Source organism: Rattus norvegicus, chromosome 1 (assembly GCF_036323735.1).
Source record: "Rattus norvegicus strain BN/NHsdMcwi chromosome 1, GRCr8, whole genome shotgun sequence".
Classification (NCBI taxonomy): Eukaryota; Metazoa; Chordata; class Mammalia; order Rodentia; family Muridae; genus Rattus; species Rattus norvegicus.
In genome coordinates this window covers 97,545,102-97,568,669 of record NC_086019.1, presented here as the reverse complement: position 1 = coordinate 97,568,669, position 23,568 = coordinate 97,545,102, and the positions used below count along the sequence as shown (strand labels likewise).

The window sequence follows — 23,568 nt, the reverse complement described above, 5'->3', positions numbered from 1 at the left end:
AGGATGTGATTGAAATCTTAAGCTGGGTAGATTTCTGCTCCCCTGCAGCTAACAGTCTACAAAAAGATTTGCAAAGCAAGCCACTGGAGACAGGAACACACCTGTGGTTCATCCTACTCGGGAAGCCAAGGCAGAGAGATCAAGACTTCAAGGCTAGTCTGAATTAAATAGCCAGATCCTGTCACAAAATCCCAAAAGGAGGGCTGGAGAGATGGCTCAGTGGTTAAGAGCCTGAGCTGCTCTTCCAGAGGATCTGAGTTCGGAGCCCAGCACCTTCCCGTTACTCTACCTCCAGGAGATCCAGTGCCTTCTCTATCTACAGAAACCTGCACACACCAACAAACAGACACCTGGAAATAAAATTAATCCTTTGTTTCAATCCAAAAGTAAGCCTGATATGGCAGCACATGCCTTTAATCCCAGCACTCGGGAAGCAGAAGTGGACCGATCTCAGTGAGTTTGAGGCCAGCCCGAGCTAAACAGGGTTCTAGCCAGCCAAGACTACATAGTGAGACCCTGTGTTTAAAGGTTTAAACAAGTGTGGGAGGTCAGTGGTTGGAAAAGCACCTTCACTTCTCAGCTATGTGAGGACACCCTTGTCCACATGATGCCCCTGAAGACCTTGACTGTAGTTAAAAACGTCTCTGCCGGCATGGGGCAACCCTGTGTTCAGTCTGCAAGTGCTAAAAAGGAAATTCCAGTGTTTTGTCTGAGAACATTTTATGTATATTTCCATGTATGTACTCACATATGCATATGTGCACACAGGTGCCCACATTGGCCAATGAGAGGCGCACACAGGTGCCTGTCAGATCCCCTGGAGCTGGAGTAGGGGGTGAGCCACCTAACATGGATTCTGGGAATTAAGCTCAGGTCCTCTAGAAGACGGTACATCCTCTTAACCATGGGTTAAGTGTGGGGTACATACTCAAGTCCCATCTGGGAATTTACTTTTGAGTTTGTTTGTTTGTGACAGAAGCCAGGAAAGAATGGAGGGTGGTCCTGATGGGCAGCAACTATGAGTCGCATCTGAAGAAGCATGGGGTGGGTTATGTCCAATCCACAAAAAACTGCACTGAGAATGAGCAACTTCCTCAGCCTGGGCAGGAGGAGAATCTTAGCACACACAGGGGGATGTGGTTGTTGAGGAATATGTAGAAACCACAGTTTGTGAGATTGAGGCCAGCCTGGTATACATAGAGAGTTCTAGACTAGCCTGGCTCCATAGGAAGACCCTGACTTTTAAAGAAAAGTGTGGAAAATCAATTGTTGGAAAAGCATCTTCAGATCCTGTAGGGAACCTGACACCCTTTGCTGGCTTCCATAGTTACCTGTGTGCACATGCACACACACACACATTCACACACAAACACATACACACATTCACACACACACACACACACACACACACACACACACATTCTCTTCCAGTCTGTGTGCAGCTCTTAGGGATGTAAGTGTTTTCAACAGGACACTGGTGCTCAGAAGCCTGAGGTCCAGATACCAACCTGTTGGTGCAGAACAGTAGCCTGCAGGCTGGGGATAGTATCCCACTTTCTACCAAATGGCCTGGTGATCAAGTGGGAAATGGCAAAGGGAGGAAAAGAGAACCAAATCGGGGCTGGAGAGGTTCCTCGGGGCTTGGCTTCGCTGCCTTTCCTGAGGATGTAGGTTCAGTTTCCAGCACCCACATAAGCATCTGTAATTTCAGTTCCTGTGGATCCAACCCTCCTCTTACCACTGTGAACCTCGTGCATGTAAGACATTGACACACACGTATGCAAAACACCCGTGTGTGTGTGTGTGTGTGTGTGTGTGTGTGTGTGTGTGCGCCTGTTTTTAAAAAAATTAGCCCTGGGTTTGGTTTAGCCAACCCCTATTGATGTCACACTTAAAAGATTGAAGTGGGGTTGGGGGGAGCTTAAGAGATAGCTCAGCAGTTGGGAACACTTGCTGCCCTTCAGAGGACCAGAGCTCTGGTCTTGGCACCAACACGGGGCAGCTCACAACACTCTGACTCTAGTTCCAGGGGGACCCAACGCCCTCTGCTGGCCTCCACAGTCACCCGAATGTACTTGCCACACACATACAGACAAAATACATGAATAAATATTCAAAGAAAGCGTTAAATGGACAGAAAAGTCTCAGCTCTTGTTCACTCTTTGAGGTGGGGATCCATGCCCACACTTGAGTCCAACCTTTGGATCTTTATCTGAGATTAAGGATGTTCACAGCCTTCATCAGAGAAGCCTCTCATTGCAGGGGGAAGAGGTTCATGAGTGGCCAAAATGCTAAACTAAAGGATAGTGGAATACCAAACCCTAACAGGGACAGCCACATCATCTCTTCGAGGCTCAAGGAATGTCACAGAAGAAGCAGGAGAGGAAGAAAGCCACAGAGGATGGGGTGGTGTACGCGCAGCACAAGGATGTCTTCAGGACATAGCATTGCTGTTACATTCCTCAGCAAGCTGAGGCTGCGGTTATCGTGAACAAGATTGGGCTGCCAGCATTCCATCAAAGATGAGGGAAGGGCCCTGGTGGCAGGTAACGGCTGTTGGGGGCACGGGGGGTGATATCATTTTCTTCAGGAGTGTAGCCACTGATCAGTGGCCTATGTCCCCACACTAATGTAAGTAACTAATTAAACTCAATGGGTCACAGAAAGGAGACCTGAAAGGAGGAGAGGTCCTTGTTGAAAAGAAGAATGGCTTTGATGGGAGCAGGTGTGAGAGGGAATAGGATGAAAGCACTTAAAAGCCACTGGGCCTCCCCACCATGGTGGACCCTCATCCCTCTGGACCTGTAGTGCACAATAACCCTTCGTCCATAAGCTTCTCAGTCATGGTGTTTTGTCACAACAGCAGGACATTATCCAGTACACCAAACAGACAGAGGCAGAGAGGCATAATTCAATGAAAATCCTACAGCTGTAGCATTCATCTTCGGTGAACAGAAGGACAGAATCAAGATGTAGCTGCGCCCACACCTTGTATGAAATTTCTGAAGGGTTGGAACAATGGACCTTGCCCTCCCTGTAACTTACATTAAATAGCACTGTTCAGCCACTCTAACTGAGACCGCTCTTCAATTTAAAAAAAAAAAATCTATGTCATAAAATTCTAATTCCACTTGAAAGGAAAAATCTAGAACTGCAGATATGGCCGAGTGATAGAATATCTGTCTAGAATCCCCACTGAGAGGATGGGGGCGTAGCTCAGTGGTAGAGCCCCTGCCCAGAATCCCCCAGTGAGGGGCTGGGGGCGTGGCTCAGTGGTAGAGCCCCTGCCCAGAATCCCCCAGTGAGGGGCTGGGGGCGTGGCTCAGTGGTAATGCTTTTAGAACTGAGGAAGGCAGTCTATTCCATTAAAATAAAAGAATGAGATAATCTCCATTTCATACCAGATCAAATAATCAGTCGATTTTTAGATTGACTTTGGACCATTTACTGGTATTAATAACTATAGGTTATTTTGGCTCTGCTCTTCCTTCCAAGCCATTCCCACACACTAGCTTCATTAATCTGCCACTTAGCGCGGTGACTAAGAGGTGAAGAAACAAGGCTACTAGTGTACATCACACAGAGCACATTTTACCTTGGCCTTCAGCAAAAACTGCTTTCCACTCGAATGGGGGCAGACAACCTGATAGTCATTCTCTAACTGCACATGTGAGGGCCATGTCCACAGCAGCCAGAAGACAGCATTGAGTCCTCTGGAGCTGGACATTCAGGTGGTTGTACACACTCTGACAGGAGTACTGAGAATGGAACTCTGATCCTCTGCAAAAGCTGGGGGCACTCTTAACAGATGGGCCATCTCTGTAGCCCCATTAACGAAGTCTTTTGTGGTAGAGATTTTCAAATCTTTTTTCTGGATATTGAAATGTATTATACAGGGCTGGAGAGACAGCTCTTCCAGAGGTCCTGAGTTCAAATCCCAGCAACCACATGGTGGCTCATACTCATCTGTAATGAGATCCGATGCCCTCTTCTGGTGTGTCTGAAGTCAGCCAGTGTACTTATATATAATAAATAAATAATCAAAAAAAAGAAATGTATTATACAAGTTGCTGTCTGTATGGTAGTGCCTGTTAGCATCTGATTATGAAATGTCTCCCAGGGAGCATGTGAACACTTGATTCCCAGATTGTGTTGCTATCTTTGAGAGGTTCTAGAAACACTGAAGAGGTCTCCAGGGAGATGGGACATAGAAAAGATCAGTCACTGAGACTTAGACTTTGAAGGTTCTCTGTAGTCCCGAGTTCCACTGTGGCTCGCTGTCTCCTGTTCACTTTGAGGTAAAGAGAATTAGCTTCTACTCACTGCTCCCGCCATGATGCTCTGGCCAACCCAAGCCATCATGGGATAAATAAATCCTTCCTGCCCTGTTGTTTTCTAAGATATTATAGTAACAGTTATACAAAAGTAAAAGCAAACGCAGTACCTGACAGTTTTTACTAGTGTGTAACTAAAACATAGTAGCTATTGATCCCTCAGGGTAGGATCTTAGATACATAAATATATTTATAGATAGATAGGTAGATAGATAGATAGACAGACTGACAGACAGATGTGTGTGTGTGTGTTTCATGTGTTTGAGGATCTGCCTGTATGTATTTCTGCGCACCATGTGTATGCACTGGCTATGGAGGCCAGATGAGGGTATCAGGTCCCTGAGAACCAGAGTTACTGATGGCTACAAGTCAGGATGTGTGAGCTGGGAACCCAATCTGCAACTTCTCAAAGAGGAAGGAGCACACAGTAAGCACTGAGCCCTGTCTCCAGCCTCCAAAGTGGGTCTGATTTCTAGCTGATCATGTAAGTACCCAGATAGACTTGATTCCCAGCCTCTCGTAGCTTTACGGCATGTGTGGAAAAACTGTGGTGATGAGATATGCCATGATGGCATACCAGCAACCAAAGGAGTTTTTCATTATCCTGTTTTTCCTAAATGGGCAAAGGGCTTCAACAGACATTTCTCCATAAAGAAGCACGAGTGCCCAGAGCACACTTCATCAGTCAGATGCACGCATGGTAACCACAGGAGGGGTGGGAGGCATCTCTTAGCTAAGACCATTACCTGCAAGCAACAAGCATAAAGTCTGTTATTAGGGTCTTCATAGCCCACACAAATACCAGGTGGGCACAGCGGCCTGCCTGGGATCACAGGCTCAAGACTGAAACTGCAGCCACAGAGCAAGCCAGCTGGACCTCTGCCCTGCTCAGCTCTGTATTCGACTGAGAGACCCTGCCTCTGCCCTAGAGATGGCTCAGTGTGTTAGTTCACTTGCCACGGAGCCAGGCCCCAACTTGGCGGAAGGTGAGAACGGACCCCGCACACTTACACATACACACAATAAGTAAATGTAATGGAAAAGGAGGAGGAAGCGAAGAGGAGGAGGGGAAGCCACCCTCAGACTGCCTCATCTCCATCCAGGGTTTTCTCGGGATGGATCTAGGAGAACACATGAAGAGCCTTAGTGAAAACCTAGCCCAGCACTAAATTGGGACCATAAAATATCTGGATTTGAGAGTTCTAGAAGTATATCCATTTCAGCACAAAGTTCTACTCATTCCTTTATGAGAGCCCAAAAAGAATCTGAAGCCAGACAGTATGCCTGGGCATCTGTCACCAGGGGCACTTTACTTCTCTGTCTCTCTGCTGCACAGAGAGTGGCACTACAGGAGTCCAAAGAAACAAGCCGGAAGGAGCAGCCAAGGCCAACAAGTGGGACTCCTCCCACTTGAAAAGCGTACGCGATCCAGCACCATCATCTGCTGTCACTGGAGAGCTGGACTATTCTCGTCCCTCATTCAGAAACACACAACACTCATTCCAGCCCTGAAAACGAAAAGAGATGTAGGAGGTAACCATGGAGATTTAAAAGAGAAGGCACAGAGTAGTCGAGGTATGAAGAATAGCAGGTGGGAAAGAAGAGAAAATAAGACCCGATGCTTCAAAGCTGTGTGAACTTAACTCTGACCCACTGCACTCAGCTAATAGCTTGCCTGCCTATGCCAATCCACTCATGGAACTCACTGGTTTAAACCACTCCAAATCTGGTTAATACAAAGTTTACAGAGAAAGAGAAAAATAGCAACAATATTTCAAAATGCTTTGTATGCAGAGCCTCAGAGAAAGGGTGCCATATCAACAGATGCTTACAGGCTGGAAAGGAGACATTGTCAGTTCCTATGCAACTGTGCAATGATCTGTGAGCATCAACAAAGCTCAGCCACATGTACAACTTCCTTTAGAAATATCTATTAGAGCTGGGAACACTGCTCAGTGGTAGACCCCTCCGAGAATCCCCCAGTGAGGGGCTGGGGGCGTGGGTCAGTGGTAGAGCCTCTGCCTAGAATCCCCCAGTGTGGGGCTGGGGGCGTGGGTCAATGGTAGAGCCCCTGCCTAGAATCCCCCAGTGTGGGGCTGGGGGCGTGGCTCAGTGGTAGAGCCCCTGCCTAGAATCCCCCAGTGAGGGGCTGGGGGCGTGGCTCAGTAGTAGAGCCCCTGTCTAGAATCCCCCAGAGAGGGATCAGTGGTTGACTGCTTGTCAGCTATACATAAGGGCCTAAGTTGATTCTCAGCACTACAAAAATCACAGAAGACTTATGTAAGCTGAACCAGGCAGGGAAGAATGCCAAAAACAGACCTACCTCTGTGATTCCTGACTTAGAGCCATACATAAGGAAGGTATGAAAGAACCATAGCAGAAAATATTAGGAATTCGATTTGTCCTGATTTTAGTTGAACATATTTATATATTTATAGAAAGAGGGGAAAGAGAAATAATAATCCTATGACAAAAACCTGGGGACCACTGCTATGTTGTGAAGACATTGTGAACCAGTATGGTGGTGCACCCCTGTAATCCCAGCACTGGGGATGGGAAGCTCCAGGAGGACAATGAGCCCAACCTAGGTCCTCCGCAAGACCAAATGCTCTTAGCTGTAAAAGCAGTTTTCTGTTCTCCTGTAATAATGGTCATTTCCAAGGTGCTTTCTGCCTGTCTGCTAACCTAGGCCTAGCCCTGGAAGCTTCTAGCCTCCATACAATCTAAGCCTAGGATGTTGAACCTCCCAGACTTGCTGCTGAATAAGCTCACCCTTTCTGCTCTTTTCTGAACTCTGGCTGGCTGGCTCAACTCAGCTGTTCTGTTCACTCTTCTCCCAGCTGACTTATTCACTCAGGCTTCTCTCAGCTTCTGAATTGCTCTGCTTGGCCTCTAACTCTAGCAGTGTTTTCTAATCTGGCTCCTTCTCATTCTCTGGGTCATTCTGTCTCTACTTGTGTCTAGCTTGTTCTCTCATCAATCCGTCTCTGTAAATTTCTCCCCATAGAACTGCCTCCTTCTCCCTCTCTGTGCTGCTCCACTCTCCCTCTCCACTCTACAGCACTGCTCTCCACAAACCCTACTGTCCCCTCTACTGCACTCTCCTCCTGTACTGTCTGCCTCTCCCCTTAAGTAGCTTCCCTTTCCTTTCCTCTCTCTCCTTGTGAGAGCTGGGCAGATCCTGTTCTGTCAAATCTTTCTGATTCATCACTTTGGCACTCAATTAGACATCACTTTCAAACAGGGGTGCTTCCTTCTACAAATTAACTTTACCTTCACTGTTTGAGATTAAAGGTGTGTGCTAAGGGACTGAGCCACATCCTAACTAGAAACAGGTTCAGATATCCTGAAACCATTAACTTCTGAGCTGTCTCTACAGCCCTGGAGCAAACTATCTTGAACTGTACATCTGCTCCTGTCACGGACGCTGTATTGTGAAGGCCTCTCTCCCACGCATGTCTGTGTGTTTTGTACAATTGCAGTAACAATGATCACGAATTGTTTTGTGGAAACTGGACGATGGTTATAAAGTTTCTCGAGACGATACACAGAGTGGCTGAATTATTTGTCATGTTGAAAAGTAGTCTAACGTCAATTGCTGTCTCAGATGTGAGAAAAACATTCTACAAAGAGACAGTCTTTTTTTTTTTTTTCGGTTCTTTTTTTCGGAGCTGGGGACGGAACCCAGGGCTTTGCGCTTCCTAGGTAAGCGCTCTACCACTGAGCTAAATCCCCAGCCCTGAGACAGTCTTTTTAGGCCTGCTGACCTGCGCACTGGTTCTGTTTGCTGGAGTATCCGTTGCTGGTGCAGGGAATCACACACATGGCCTTATGCATCTAAGCAGCCACTCTACCATTTAGTTGCACCTCTAGCCCTCGTTGTTTGTTTTCACTGAGAAATACTTAATCTTTTCAAATTGTACGTGTAAAGGAGGGGTGTGTGAATGCAGATGCCCAAAGAAGGTTCCCAGTGCCCTCTCCTGAGCTCTCTCTCCAGCCCGCTACCTCTTCTTCTGCCTTAGCCTCCAAAGTGCTGGGATTATAGGCATGCACCTTGGTTCTTTGAAAAATTAATCTAAACAGGGGCTAGAGAATGGCCGCAGTTAAGAACACCTGATCTTCCTGTAGAGGACCCAGTTGGGTTTCAGCACCCACATGGCAGCTCACAATTTGCCTCTAACTCCAGTTCCAGAGGAATCTATCGCCCTCTTCTGGCACCTCTGGGCACTGCATGCACTGTGGCTGGGATACGAACACAAACTTTTTTAAAAAGAGCACATAATTTAGATTTTAAAAATAACCTAAGGGGCTGGGGATTTAGCTCAGTGGTAGAGCGCTTACCTAGGAAGCGCAAGGCCCTGGGTTCGGTCCCCAGCTCCGAAAAAAAGAACCAAAAAAAAAAAATAATAACCTAAAAGAGCTGGAGAGATGGCCTAGTGGTTAAGAGCGCTGGCTGCTCTTCTATAGGACTCCGGTTAGATTCCCAGTACCTATTTATCAGCTCACACTTTGTAACTCCAGTTCCAGGGGATGTGACTCCCTCACACTGACATACATGCAGGCAAAACATCAATGCACATAAAATAAAAATAAACTATATATCTAAAAAATGATTTGTAAAAATAATTTAAATATAACAGTACACAAACTGGCTGTAAGCCCATGAGAATTTATTATCCAGTATAAGTAGTTTAAAACATTCAAGTAAGGACCGTGAAATAATTGAACATTGAAAGAAAATTATCTAAGTCTTTCTTATTCCATATTAAAAAGATTCTGAGGCCGGGTGGTAGCGGCACAGGCCTTTAAGGCCAGCACTGGGAGGCAGAGGCAGACAGATCTGAGTCTGAGGCCAGTCTGGTCTAAAGAGCAAGTTCCAGGCTAGCCTGGGCTACATGGAGAATCCCTGTCTTGAAAAAAACCTTTAAAAAATCTGTAATTCAAAATGCTAGAACTAAGTAAGAAATATAATCTTGAAATGAGAGAACTTGTAAACATTGTGAGTTATAAGACAGATTCGACCAAATAAACCGGGGACGTCCACAAAGCAGAGGGCAGTCCATAGATAACACAGTGATGATAAACTTGGGGTGATATCTGTGACAAATAGTAAGGATGCTCTCACAGGGAACAGATAACTTCACAACCAGCGTAAAAACAAATAAAAACCCCAATATCATCGCCCTTCCCTAATAAACACATACAGGGGCTTTGATGGGACACATCTATAATCCCAGTGCACAGAAGGATGAGGGAGAATCATCTTAAGTTCACAGTCAGCCTGGGCTACAGGATGAGTTTAAGGCTAGCCTGAGCTATACACCATGTTCACTGCCCTGCTACACAAACAAAGGGCTGATGAGTGAAGCTATAATAACTAGTAAAGCAGTTGCCCGGCATGTGCAATGTCTTATGTCCTAGCCCCAGCAGGCCATCCCCCATCCCTGAAAAAAAAAACCCTAAGATAATGATATATTATTTTTCCTCTAAGATTGGCAAAGATTAAATATGTCCACTGCTGGCAAAGGTACAGAGAAATCGGAGCTGTAATACAAACTGGTAATAAAAATTAATGTAATGGAATTGTTCATCCTTTTGCGATGTAGTTTTGCCAACTTTTATCACACATTAGAACATGGGCTCTTTCTATTCTATTTCTAGACACATTTCCTAAAGAATTGTATATGTCTAAGAATGTTCTTTCAGATTTACTTAAAACTGCATAAAACCAGAAACCGACTGGGCGTGATAGTTCCTGCCATCAGTCCAAGCGTGGGAAATCAAAAGCAGGCCAATCTCTTGGAGGCTAACCTGGTCTACATAGGCAGTTCCAGGCCAGCCCAGGCTACAGGGTGAGACCCTGTCTCAAAAATAAACAACAAAAGAATGGGCTGGAGAGGGGCTGGGTGGTTAAGAACACTGGCTGCTCCTGCAAAGGACCTGCGTTTGATGCCTAGCACCCACATGGTGGCTCACAAGCATTGTGACTCCAGTTTCAGAGGAGCCAATACTGTAGTATCCTGGCCTCCTGGGCATCACGAGGTGCACAGACATATGTGCAGGCAGAGCATTCATATAATATAAATAGTATAACAATATATAAAATATACTATGGGGGTTGGGGATTTAGCTCAGTGGTAGAGCGCTTGCCTAGGAAGCACAAGGCCCTGGGTTCGATCCCCAGCTCCGAAAAAAAGAACCAAAAAAAATATATATATACTGTGTATTTTATAGTATATATTTTACATACTATATTATCTATTACTTTATTATATATTGTATGTTATATTATGTTATATATTATACATTATTATATAATAAATTACATATGTATTATATAATTACATACCATATATAAATATGTATATAAAATTATATATACATATGTTTATATATAATTATATATAATACATATATATCCTAAACATCCAGTTAAATGGGAATATATACATCATGCCATGTCCATATTGGTGATCAGTATTGTATTGATTACCTATCACTGTATAATAAAAGCCCCCTCCCACACCGACCCCCTCACAACAATAAGCATGGACTGTCCTCAGGGTTTCCGTGTGTAAGAGTGATAGGCAGAGGTGGTTCTGCCCAGGATGGTCCCTGCTATCAGCCAAAGCTGTCCAGGAGCTCTCTGATCTGCTAACAGGACAGCTCTCTGGCAAGTGGCTGGCTGGAGGCTGCTACAGGCCTCTCTGCACAGGCTGTTGGGGTAGCCTCAAGACAGAACACTGAAAGCCTTCCCTAAGTGAGCCATCCAACAGAAGCTAAGGTTGGCACTGTCCTGTACTGTACCTCACAAGCCCCACACTCCCACAGCCACAATTCAGTGATACAAAGCAATAGAGGGGCATTGTATCAGTCAGCTTTGCACCACTGTGGCCAAACACCTGACAGAACACTGTAAGACGCGTTAAGACACCGTAAGATGCCGCTTGTTTTGGCTCATGGTCCTGTGGCTTCTGCCTACAGTACCTGGAGGCAGAACATCACAACAGGAGGATGTGTGGAGAGAAGTGCTCACTGCGGGGTAGACAGGAAGGGAACAAATGGGAAGTACATGGAGGGGCTTGATGAAGGGCATCCCAGGGTGGATCTGTGAGAGGGTCAACTGAGGGGCTGGACCTGAATGTGTACGCTTCCAGCCCCATCCCAAATCAGGTGGAAGTGAAAAAGGAGGAAGGCTGCCCCTGCTTGTCTCCACCGTGATGTGACCAGCCCACCTCCACGTTGCCCTCCCTCTACCACAGATGCCTTGGAAGCCTTCAGGCTCCAGAGGTTATGTCTTGAGGCTACATAACAGCCCATAGAGAGAGCCCTGTGAGCAGCAACTTGCCTGGAGCCAGCTGCCAGCCATGCAGTGGCTGATCAGACAGCTCCAGCCATGCAGTGGCTGATCAGACAGCTCCAGCCATGCAGTGGCTGATCAGACAGCTCCAGCCATGCAGTGGCTGATCAGACAGCTCCAGGTCCGCTTTCCTGGGCAGAACCAGCACTGCCTCTGTAAACAAAAAAACAAACAAACAAAAAACTCCCAACACCCCTTTAAGTCGTTAACCACCTCAAGCCTGCTTTTCTTTTGGTGCATCCCACGGTCCTGACTGCTCAAGTCAGAAACCTTGGAGCCAGGCTAGCTTCCTCCCTCTTATATAATCTGTACCGACACCCACACTACTCCAGCTGCACGGAGCACCTAAATATCCCAGACTTGCTGAGCTTTCTTCGTCTCCATGGCTATCACCCAAGTTAATACTTTTTAACAGACTTACTTCTATTTAAAAACTTGTAAAGAGTTATGTATGAGTGTTTTACCTGCATGGATGCATTGCCCGCTGAGGCCAGAAGAGGGCATCAGATCCCCGGGGACAAGAGTTACTGAGAATGTGGGTACTAGGAATCCAATGGAGGTTCTCCAGAGGGGAAGCCAGTGCCCTTCACCACTGAGACATCTCACACACCACCCCTTTATAATTTTTATGAGTGTTTTGCCTGCAAGTGTGTGCACCTCATGCATGCTTGATGCCCTTGGGGATCAGGAGAGAACATCAGTTCCCCCAAAACGGGAGTTACAGATGGTTGTGAGCCACTGTGTAGGGGCTGGGGACTGAACCTGGGTCCTATGACTTTAAATTAGATTCTATTTGCATTTTTAAGATCCATTTTTATGTATGTGTATGTGTGTGTCTCTCTGGGTGCCCAGCGAGCCAGAAGAGGGTGTTAGAGCATCTGGAACTGAAACAACTGACTCACGTGGATACTTGGACCTAACTCTGGTCCTCTACGAGCGCAGTAAGCACTCGGTCTCTGAGCCATCTCTCCAGCCCCTCTCCTTGCCTTCTTCATTGGTCAGAGTGATTCCTGGGGGGGGGACACCTGTGGAGCTTACAACTGACAAGATCACAGAAGAGCAGGAAGGCATGGCATCTTTTATCCTATGTCTATCGATCGCTGTTTTGTCTGAATGTACATGTGCACCATATGCACGTCTGATGCCCACAGAAGAACTTGAGTTACAGATGGTTGTGAGCCGCCACGTGGGTTCTGGAACCAAACCTGGGTCTTTTTGCAGCCCTTAACTGTTGCGTCATCTCTGCAGCCCTAAGGAAGGATATCTTCACTGTAAATAAAGGTAAAACACCTTGAGATTTCCACCTGGGGGAAAATGAATGAGGCCCAAAGGTTAGGTACATTCAGGCCTTAATTCAGGCCCATTTTAACATAAGGTCCACGAGAGGAATATCATTTCTACGTTAGCAAACTTTGCAGCAAGTGTTCTGTGCTGGAATCCTTACCCGCAGCTGGCAAGAGGTGATTAATCTAGGTCTGCAATGGAATGGGAGAATCCCTTTTCCTTCCTCCATAATTTTCCTTGTCTTTCTATTCTGCTCCACTACAACTCACTGTCTTATTGTCTTGTGACAAGCCAGTACTCTCTCTGCATATAGCCCAGGCAAGAGTTGGACTTGTCAGCCTCCTGCCGCAGCCTCCCCAGCAGGACTACGGGAACATGACCTAAGACCTTAACTCTCAGACTTTACTCTTGGCAGTGCGCACCCACTTTCCATGAGAAGCACTACGACCAGATGACCTTATGACCGTTCTTGCCTCCAGTTATAGATATCAAGCAGCAGCTGAATACTGGCCCCCTAAGGGACACACACCTCACAGCAGTACATTTTCACCAAATCACTTTAAGGTGTGGGGTCTATCTAATAAGACATTCTAGTATTAACAGTTATTGGTATTAACAGGTGGCAACCAAAAGAGAAAAAAATCTATCGGGGGGGTTGGGGATTTAGCTCAGTGGTAGAGCGCTTGCCTAGGAAGCACAAGGCCCTGGGTTCGGTCCCCAGCTCCAAAAAAAAAGAACCAAAAAAAAAAAAAAATCTATCAGGGATAGGTAGCTAAGAAAGGCAGGGTGGACAGAGCAATTTTTGTTAGAATTAGATGACAGGCTGCCTTTTCATAGGTACTCATCTCAGACGGTGATCCACTACCAAAACTCTTATCTGGTTCACACCATTCTTTAGTCACAGAACTCAGGAGGCTGAAGCAGAGTTGAGGCCAAATTGGTCTACATGAAGAGTTTCAGGTCAGCCAGAACTACATAGTGAGACCCTATCTCAAAGACAGGAAAAGAGGCTGGCAAGCAACTGGTGAAGCATGTTAAGGAGAATTAACAATAAAGCCCAGAGCAGTACTACGGGGGTGGGGGATTGAGAGGCGTGACTTTGGAGACCCAAAAGTGTTCGCAAACAACTTCAAAAGCATGTATAAACTTGTCACTAAACAACGTCAAAAGCAAGTATAGCTGGATCTGGGGTCAGGAGGTAGAACCGGGAAGGTCCCCCAAGACTGTGTAACCTTTCCTCGGGGCACCAGGAACTCCAAAAACAGGAACATGCCAAGCTTAAGCTCTGCCTCAGAACCTACAACCCCCAACGGCACTCTAAGCGGAAGTGTACCTCTTCCTTCCGGTGTGCTCCGCACGAGACGGGGCGGGGCAGCGCGGGAGGCGGGGGCGGGGCCTTGCGTCGACGAACAGCTGCTGGAACCAATGAATGCAGCGGCAGCGGCCCGGCCTCCCCGGCGCGCCCCTTCCCGGGGCTGCAGACGCCCCCCAGGCCCATCCTTGCACCGCACCGCACATTGCCGGCGACAGCTGGGTCCTCCGGGTCTTCAACTCGCTGTAGCCCGTAAAGTGGGCGCGTCCCCAAGGCCTGGGTGCTTTGCGTGCTTCCTTGCCAATCCCGGGTAGCCCGCGAGGACTGCTGAGGCCGCAGGTCTGTGGCTGCGGGTCGGGCCGCGAGGTAACAGGACGCGCCGTATCTACCGGACACGTGGGCGGGGCGTGGGAGGGAGCGTCTCTGAGCGGGAGCTTGTGCCTCGAGGTCCCCCCGGCCGGCTGGCATCTGGCCCACTCGTGGACTCGCCAGGTGCGCAGGGGAGTGGCTCCAGGTGCGGGATAGTGGCGCGCGTCCTGGTCCATAGTCCAGGAATTGCCTTCCGGTCCCTTTGCTAAGGTCTGGCGGGGCTTTGCGTCCGGCTGGCCGAAGCAACTTTTTGTTTCCCAGTTGGTGAGGTTGTTGCCATCCAGACGCGAATCGTAATTAGTACCTGGCGTGTTTGTTAACTTTCTGCCTCAACAGGCTCAGGGTAGATGTAAGGTGGGCCCTGCATAGCCCTTACCCGCCGAGGGCTAGCAGGGTGTGATTCCCCAAGAGAGGTGAAGATTCCAGTGGTGGCTGCAAGACTTTGAAAAGACACCACCACCCCCCACCACCACCCCTGTTTCTTGTGCTTTTGAGCACACAGCATTTGAATCTGTGTTCCGTCTCAGCATTTTTGAATGAATGAATCTTAACAAAAGCATTGTGTGGTATTGGCTTCCTCTGTTGTATCGAGCAAGAGCCTTTCCGTTAGGTAAACAGACTTTGTGGTACCTCGAGTGCAGGTTGAATTAGCTGCCGCAAAGATCGCGTCTGGCTACTCCTCGATCTTTAATAGATAATTAGTAAAACGCTATTCATTAGTCAGAGGAACGAGGCAAGATGTTCCCGGGGGACTGAAGCCAGCTTACTCACCACCACCACACCCCCGCCTCCCTCTCACAGCTTCCAAACTAGGTAACTGCTCCTGCAGCTACACCCACAGTTGCTCCCCAGGGAGAGCAGCCACCCTGATTGGCACAACCCTGCGCTGTCTTTGACACCCAGGCATAAGGCTTAGCAGCGATTTTTTTCAAAGAGCACAGGCGCTAAAATTCAGGTATCAGAAACTATTTCAGTTCTTCAAAATCTGGCTGTCACAAGTTTCCTAGGAATCCCTCCCACGTGGTCAGTTCTGTGGGAGACTCAGACCCACTACTTTCTGTAGGAACTGTAGAAAATAGTGTAAAACTGTGTCACGCAACAAATCGCACGGTTAGTGTTACGGAATCCGGGAGGGAAAACATCACAAGGCGGAGAGCATCCAAGATGGCTTCTTGGAAGAAGTGCTGGGCTTCTTCGTGTGGCTCACCTGTATCCCTGCCTCCTAGCTGTGCCTGCTGGAGAACAGGCGCTTCATAAATGTGGTTGACTTCAACATTCGTGTTGAGTCTTTAAAGCCTGATTATGATTTGTATGGGAGGGTCTGCTGAGCAGTGGACGGTAGGCTAAGTCAGACCATTTAAGCACGTAGAGTTTAAGGGTATATTGAATGAAGTGGGTGCTGACCTTTCCTTGGGGCATTTGTTTGTAGGGGTGGTTGGAAGAACAATGCCTATGAGTCTTTGACATGATGATGTACATCCGGCAAAGAAAAGAGACAAAACCCGTTGAAGTTTCTGAGGATTTTCCGTCACCAAAAGAAGATGTGAAGTTGGAAAAGAAATTGCCATCTGGTAAGTGATTGGAACTAAAGCAGCATTTTGGATTACTTTCACTTCTGAGAATTAACATATGTCACAATCTAATAGGGAAAAAAAAAAATTGGTGCCACTTACGAAGGACACTTGTTCCAGCACCCAGAAACTCTGACTGAACTTTGATTATATTGGCTTATCAGCTGTAATCAGTAAAAGAGCTTTGATGAGAAGGAATCCTTGGTCAGTTCGGTGTTGATTAACTTACAGTGGCAGTGTCATCGGGTCCTTTAGAGGGACGCTTCGCCTGCCCTAGCCAACTGTCTCTTTCCTTGGTACCTTGTCTGGTGTGCCCTGTGCGTGCTGCACCTTCCAGGTACCCTTACCTCCTTTTATTCTCATTTCATTAAAGTCTTTGAAAAAGAGATTTAACATTTTGTATTCAGTCAAATTCCTGAAATGTTACTTCTTGTGCTTAATTTAGGGAGTGGGTTGGAATAGAAGGCAAGGGAAAGAAAAGAGGGGGGCGGGGTGGGGGAGAAAAGAGAACTTGGTGAATTGTTTATATAATGTTGAGCAGTTGCTAGGTAATTGAATGTGGCCAAATTTCTTTTAGCAAGCATGAAAAACTCCACACCCATCAGCCATTTTCTGTCTAGGACATAATTAATCCTTTGTAGCCAGATGAATTCTTAGCAGCCAGAGCTGGTAGGTAGCAGAGAAAGCTGTTTAATAAGATAAAAGGACTCTCGGTTGAAAAGCCAGGCCATTCAGCCAAGCTGATGAAAGCCAAGGCATATTAGGTAATTTGGAGTGGTTTCTGATGGTGCACAGTGAAAATTTGTTAGACTGTGTCTTTTTTTAAATTACATTTATTTATTTGCCTTGTTTGTGTGGTGGCTGAACAGTGCATGCATGTGAAGGTCTGAGGACCACTAGCAGGCAAGTGTTCTCCCTTCCCACCTGTGGGTTAAGGAAACCAAACTCAGGCCATCAGACTTGGCAGCAAGCTCCCTACTCACTGAGCCAGCTTGGCAGCTCCTAGGTTGTTTCTTGGTTTTGTTTGTTGTTGTTGTTGTTGTTGTTTTTTTTTTTCTTCTTCTTCTTCTTCTTCTTCTTCTTCTTCTTCTTCTTCTTCTTCTTCTTCTTCTTCTTCTTCTCCTCTTCCTCTTCCTCCTCCTCTTCCTCCTCCTCCTCTTCTTCCTCTTCCTCCTCCTCTTCCTCTTCCTCCTCCTCCTTCTTCTTCTTCTTCCTTTTTTCTTTTTTCTTTGTTTCTTGTTTTTAAAGAGGAGTTTATTTTTATGTGTATGGATGTTCTGCCTGCACATGCACTACATGTATGCCTGGTGTCCTCTCAGGTCAGACTTGGGTACTGGATTCCCTAGAACTGGAGTTACAGTTGGTTATGAGCCACCACGCGGGTGACAGGAACTGAACCTGGGTCCTTAGCAAGAGCACTAGGTGCTGCTGAGCCATCGTTCCAGCCCCCTCTTTTTTTGTTGTTGTTTTTTTTTTTTATGAAAAATGAACAAACAACTTTGAAGATTGCTCATCTTATGAAATCATGTCAGAAAAAAAAGCAACCTTGAAAAAGAGAATTTTAAAACGAAAGAAAAACCGCTTCTACCAACTTGCTCACCCAGGGAGTGGACAGTGGTGCTTATCTTGCTGTCTGGATGTTGCATCCACACATGGCGTCCCTCAAGCAGCGTTATAAAACAAGCAAGATCCATGTGCTACCCCAGAACTTGCTGCACTTCCTGATCCATGTCCTGAGCCTTTCATAAGACCACCACGCCTGTGGGTGTGCCTGGTGTCGAGAAGGAGGAAGGAACCCCCCGCAGGTCAGCAGAGGGCATCAGGTTCCCTGGAACGGGAGCTACAGTTTAAGTCACTGCGTTAGGTCCTGAGACTGGAACCTGGATCCTTTGTAACTGCAATAAATGCTTTTAATTCCTGAGCCATCTCTCTGGTCCTCGTGATGTTTAATTATTTAAATCCATTCCTGTATTAGGGTTTCCACTGCTGTGATGAAATGCCATGAGCCAAAAGCGGCTTGGTGAGGAAAGGGTTTATTCAGCTTACATTTACTTCTACATTGCTGTTAAGTCAGGGCAGGAACTCACTTAGGGCAGGAACTCAAGCGGAGCCAGAACTAGGAGGAAGGAGCCGGTGCGGAGGCCGTGGAGGGTGCTGCTTACTGATTTGTTCCCCACAGCTCGCTCAGCCTGCTTTCTTGTAGCACTGAAGACTACAGTTTGCCCAGCCCACAGTCAGTCACTGATTAGGAAAATCCACTACGGCCTCGCCTGCAGCCCATCTTAGGGAGGCAGCCTCTCAGTTGAAGTTCTCCGCTCCTCAGCTGAGTGTAGCTTGTGTCAAGTTGACATACGTACTAGCCAGCACGTTTCCAGAGCGGTTCCAAGCTCCATTTACATCTATCCCTCTTGTGTATCAGGTCATGCCAGGCAGGTGCTCTACCACTAAGCCACACCCCCAGCTCATTCCACTTTACATTTCATATTTGCCAAGAATTTTTAAAGCACAGCTCATTCTTTTGTCACTGCTAGGGGATTTGAGTGGATTTTAATAGTTTTCCGTCTATCTGCTGCAGTTATTGGCCATGTTTCCTTTTGCTCATGGACAGTTCATGTCCTTAATCTGTTCCTCCCTAGAATGTTCACCCATTCTGCTCATCCTCAAATCTCCTGCCTTTGTATTTTCCCTAGTTTGTACGGCCTTTGGTTTGTGCTGTATTGCTTCTGTAGTTTATTTTTATTTTAATTATGCATCCGTGCGTATTGGTGTGTAGGTTGTACAAATGAGCACAGGACAGAAGGCATCAGTTCCCCTACCCCTGGAGTTACATGTGGTTGTGAGCTGCCTAACGTGAGTGCTGGGAACCCAACCCTGGTCGCTGCAGGAACAGCCAGTGATGTGAACGGTAGAGCTGTCTCCTAGTTCTAAGTTTCGTGTTTTATGTGTTTTTCTTTGCTAAAAGGTTGTGCCTCTGGAAGGTTCTGGAAGATCCTGTCATCTGCAGTTGGCGGAACCGTGGCCCTTTGCATTGGACTTCTAACATCCGTGTACCTGGCCACCCTACATGAGAACGATTTGTGGTTTTCCAATATAAAGGTATGGGACACCTCGGGCCATTCTATGATCCCCAGTAGCTGCCCATGTAGGTGAATGACCGAGACCACACAGTTGAACCATGAGAATCCAACCCAGTCTCTTATCCTGGCATGGTAGCACGTGTCTGTAATCCCGGGACTCAGGAGGTGGAAATAGGAAGGGCAGACATTCACAGGCCTGCCTGGGTTACATGAGACCTTGTCCTCTCAAAGAAAAAAGAATCCAGGATCTTGAAAGAATTTGACTCTAAAGACTTGAGTGTTCATCATTTAAAAAGAGCACCAGAATTTGTCTAATCAAATGAGTTTCTGTCTGGCTATGATGGTGTCTGCATCCCCCATCACACCAGCACACCACCCCTCCCACACTAGAGAGACAGAGGCAGGAGGGTTGGGAATTTGAGGCTAGCCTGGGCTACATAGTAAGACCCTGGTGAAAAAAAATAAAAAAACAAAGTGAAGACTTGAGTTCAGATCTCTAGCACCCATGTAAAAAGCCAGACATAGTAATGAATTCTTACAATCGCAGGCCGCAGCGAGAGACTCCGCCTTATAAAGCTCATGATGGACAGCTTCTGAGGGATGACGTCAGGTTGACCTGTGGCCTCCACTCATTTGCACATACAGATCCATGTCCCTGTGTATCCCCTGTCACCCTGTACACAAGCAGAAAGAAGAAAGGGAAAGGGAGAAAGAAAATTGACTTTTGTCCTTCCTAATCAGTTTAGTTGTACTGTAGTTCTTTTGGATCTCAGTATTTATGGAAACGTTGGTTCTGAAACTGGTATAGTGGTTGTGAGCCCTGCTTCTCAGCAGACATTATTGGAGCCTGCCTTCCCATCAGGAGCTTCAGACCTTGCTATTACTGTGCAGATGGCGTTGAGTGGAAAAGTCGTCATTGCTTTGTCGGGGGAGGGAGCTGGGCTGACTCTCGAAACATCATTTTGTTTTCTGTCTTTCTCAGAATTTCTAGAACTTACTGGCGTGGTCTCAGGGCAAGGCCTGTGAGTTCACAGAAGGAAACGTGCACTTTGCCAGGGGTTTTGAGCCAAGCCTGCCGTGCTGTTTTCCTTAAAGTTTATCTTATTATTTAAATATGGTGTGCACCTAGCTGGGACCTGGGAGAGGCCAGCGAAGAGCATCCGATCCCCTGGAACTGGAGCTGGTGGCTGGGTGCTGGGAACTGAACCCTGGTCCTCCAGCAGAGCAGCAAGCACATTTACCTGCTGAGCCTTCTCTCCAGCCCCAGAACAATGCTTCCTTAGGAACATTGATATCTTTATTTCGAATAAAGATTAAAATACTTCTATGGTACTATGTAGCCAAAGTTAAACGCTAGTAGCTGTGTGGTAGGAAGACGTGTTGAAAGAAATCACGGAATTAATTACTATTGAATCAAGCTCTTTCGGGTTTATGGGTGGCCTTGCTCTAATCCTTAAAAAGCTGTACTCCATCAAGATGCTTGGGCACCCTTGACTTTTCCCTGGGTCAGAGTAGTCATTGTGCTGCTTTTAAACCAATCTGGGTTGAGCACCTGTTTTGCGGATCACGTGGAACTAAATTCTATGGAGAACAGGGAAGGAGTAACCAGGGCTTGAGATTGTCTAGCATACCAAGTGGTGTAAATGTGTGCTAGACACCTACAGTGTTAAGCAGGCACCATGCCTCGAGGCAGCAGTATGAACAGGTAAGATAGGACCCTACCTCCATGTGATGATGCTCGGGAAGAATACAGGCAAGGCTCCAGACAGTGGCACTCATCCTGAACACGTGCCCAGGCCAGGAGGCGAGAGAGGCTTGGGTGTGGCGGCTGGAGAACAGATGTGTACAGTGTAGGCTGCGAGTGGAAACAGCTGGCGGTGGAGTGCCCATGCTCCCGAGAGAAAAGGGACGGGGCGGTGTCTCAGGCTGTGGAGAATGGATTGAGGGGGGCAGAATACAGCCGGAGCCTCACTGCTGAGTTAATCCTGTTCAGCGGATTCCCTGGGACCTGAATATCCGATTAGGATACTCAGTAAGCCATTATCTTCCTGCCCGGGAATCCAGCATCGGAGGAGACACGGAACTTAACTTTGAGGGGACAGGAGCAGAAAGAAAAATCAAAGCAGAGGAGGAGTGACTGGGGGCCTCCTTAGAGTCTGGATAAAGCTGAGCCCTCAGGGGTGAGACTTGGAAACAGGATCTTCATGGTAAAGAGGAGGAGCAGAGTGGATCACAGGAAAGCAGATCCAAAGTGGGAGTGAAGTCAGCAAGTCCAGAATCGGGCAGGCGGTGCATGAGGAGTGAAGTCAGCAAGTCTGAATCAGGCAGGCGGTGCATGAGGCAGAGCTCTGTGAGTATAATAAGGAACGTGTAAGGGAAGGGAAAAAGCATGGCCGTGGTATGGCTCGTGTGGCCCTGAGTGGCACGTGCTGCTGTGGAAGAGGTCACAGGAACGTCTGTGTCACAGACCAGAAGAATCACGAATCAATAACATGTATTCACACACGTTGGTGAGGACGCCAAGTGTGTGGGAGTGCTAGTTAGTTTTTTGACAACTTGAAGCAAGCTCAAGTTCTTCTGGGAAGAAGAAACCTCCCTTGAGAAAATGCCTCCATCAGACTGCACTGTAATTGGTTAATGACTGACGTGGGAGGTTTCTGTCCACTGCGGGCAGCATCATCTCTGGGCAGGCTGAGCAAGCCATTAAGCAGCACCCCTCCGTGGCCTTGGCTTTCATTCCTTCCTTGAGTTTCTGCCTGACTTCCCTTCATGAGGGACTGGGAGTACAAAGCCAATAAACCGTTGCCTCCCCAAGTTGCTTTAGTCACGGTGTTCATCTCGGCAGGAGAAAGCAAACCGGGAAGTGGAGCACAGCACAGTGGGGGGCTCTGCCATGGGTCTTACTCGATGTCTGATGACCTTCATTTGGAATCTGGGAGAAGCTAGTCGTTAGCTAAGTGAGTACACGCCAGAAGTTTCACCCACTAGACGGATGTCCTGGGTCAATAGAGAGGCTGGGGACAAATGGATGCTGAGACTAAAGATGACTCGGGATGATTTGGCCGAGGGCCTGCAGCCATCCACACAGATGAGCCTTCTTTGGGGAGCTTGAGTTTGCACTCCCTTCGTGTAGGGGTTCAGAACTTGGAAGGAGTTAGAAGAGGGTGGAGTCAGAATTTTCTAGGAAGTTGTTTTTAATGAAAGGTGACTTTTTTTATGGAAAGCAGGACAGAAAGATCAATGACAACCTGACATGTTCCGGAAACAGCTTGGTGGCTGGCTGGATACATCAGCCATTCTCTGTAACAACAAAACTACCATGGCTGAGAACTCCAGTTGCAGCTAGGTGAGGTAGCACACACCTTTATTCCCAGCACTTGGGAGGCAGAGGCAGGACGGTCTCTGAGTTCCAAACCAGCCACTGTGACACAGTGAGACCTTGGTCTACAAGACCAACGAACCAAAAAGGCAAACTCCAGTCTTAAGGGATTCCCAGTGTGACGGTTTGCATATGCTTGGCCCAGGGAGTGACACTGTTAGAAGGTGTGGCCTTGTTGGAAGAAGTGTGTCACTGTGGGGTGGGCTTGGAGACCCTCCTCCTAGCTGCCTGGGGATGCTCAGTCTGTACCAGGCTTCCTTTGGGTGAAGAACACAGCTCCCCCTGCACCATGCCTGCCTGGATGCTGCCAGGCTCCCACCTTGCTGATAATGGACTGAACCTCTGAACCTGTAAGCCAGCCCCAGTTAAATGTTGTCCTTATAAAACCTGCATTGATCATGGTGTCTCTTCACAGCACTGAAGCCCTAACTAAGACACCCAGGTAGTTCTCACTTCTAAGCAGCTGGCTGTAAATTCCGAGGTGCCCTAGACCATTTGAGATGAGCACTAGGCTAGAATGAATCCTAGAACTCGGGGACACACTGTACTTAAAAATGGAGCAAAGATACAGGCTAAAACCAGCTGAAGAGAGAGATGCAGGGCAGTTCAGAGCATCCCAAACCCAGGCATCCATTGCCCTTCTTGTGAGCTCAAGTCAGTGTGGCCTTGTGTGGTTGATGTCAGCAGGGGCAGCTCACCCAAGTTCCAGATAACTTGTCTTAGGGTTACTATGGCTGCAATGAAATACCATGATCAAAAGCAACTTGGGGCAGAAAAGGTCTGTCTTACTCAGCTTACATTTCCATGTCACAGCCCATCGTTGAAGGAAGACAGGCCCGGAACTTGGAGGTGGGAACTCAAGCAGTCAGCGTCCACGGACGG

The 23,568-nt window shown here is 47.3% G+C and overlaps 1 protein-coding gene and 1 long non-coding RNA gene across 6 annotated transcripts in view; one reads left to right on the top strand and one right to left on the bottom strand.

Moving 5' to 3' along the window:
• LOC134483099 (uncharacterized) overlaps positions 1-14,449 on the bottom strand; it is a 37,261-nt gene extending 22,812 nt beyond the window's left edge. Inside the window, exon 1 of the long non-coding RNA XR_010059996.1 lies at positions 14,312-14,449. This is a non-coding gene — a long non-coding RNA (uncharacterized LOC134483099). The remainder of the gene's footprint in view (positions 1-14,311) is intronic.
• Dpy19l3 (dpy-19 like C-mannosyltransferase 3) overlaps positions 14,438-23,568 on the top strand; it is a 67,027-nt gene continuing 57,896 nt past the window's right edge. Inside the window, exons 1-3 of one of the 5 annotated variants that reach the window (NM_001135835.2) lie at positions 14,438-14,629; positions 16,089-16,230; positions 19,193-19,326. In NM_001135835.2, the coding sequence (NP_001129307.2) occupies positions 16,125-16,230; positions 19,193-19,326 (240 nt within the window). In that variant the 5' untranslated portion in view covers positions 14,438-14,629; positions 16,089-16,124. Of the gene's footprint in view, positions 14,657-14,686; positions 14,783-16,088; positions 16,231-16,431; positions 16,568-19,192; positions 19,327-23,568 lie in introns of those variants that run through there. The other 4 variants (XM_006228888.5, XM_006228889.5, XM_008759164.4 and 1 more) reach the window with 4 other exon arrangements.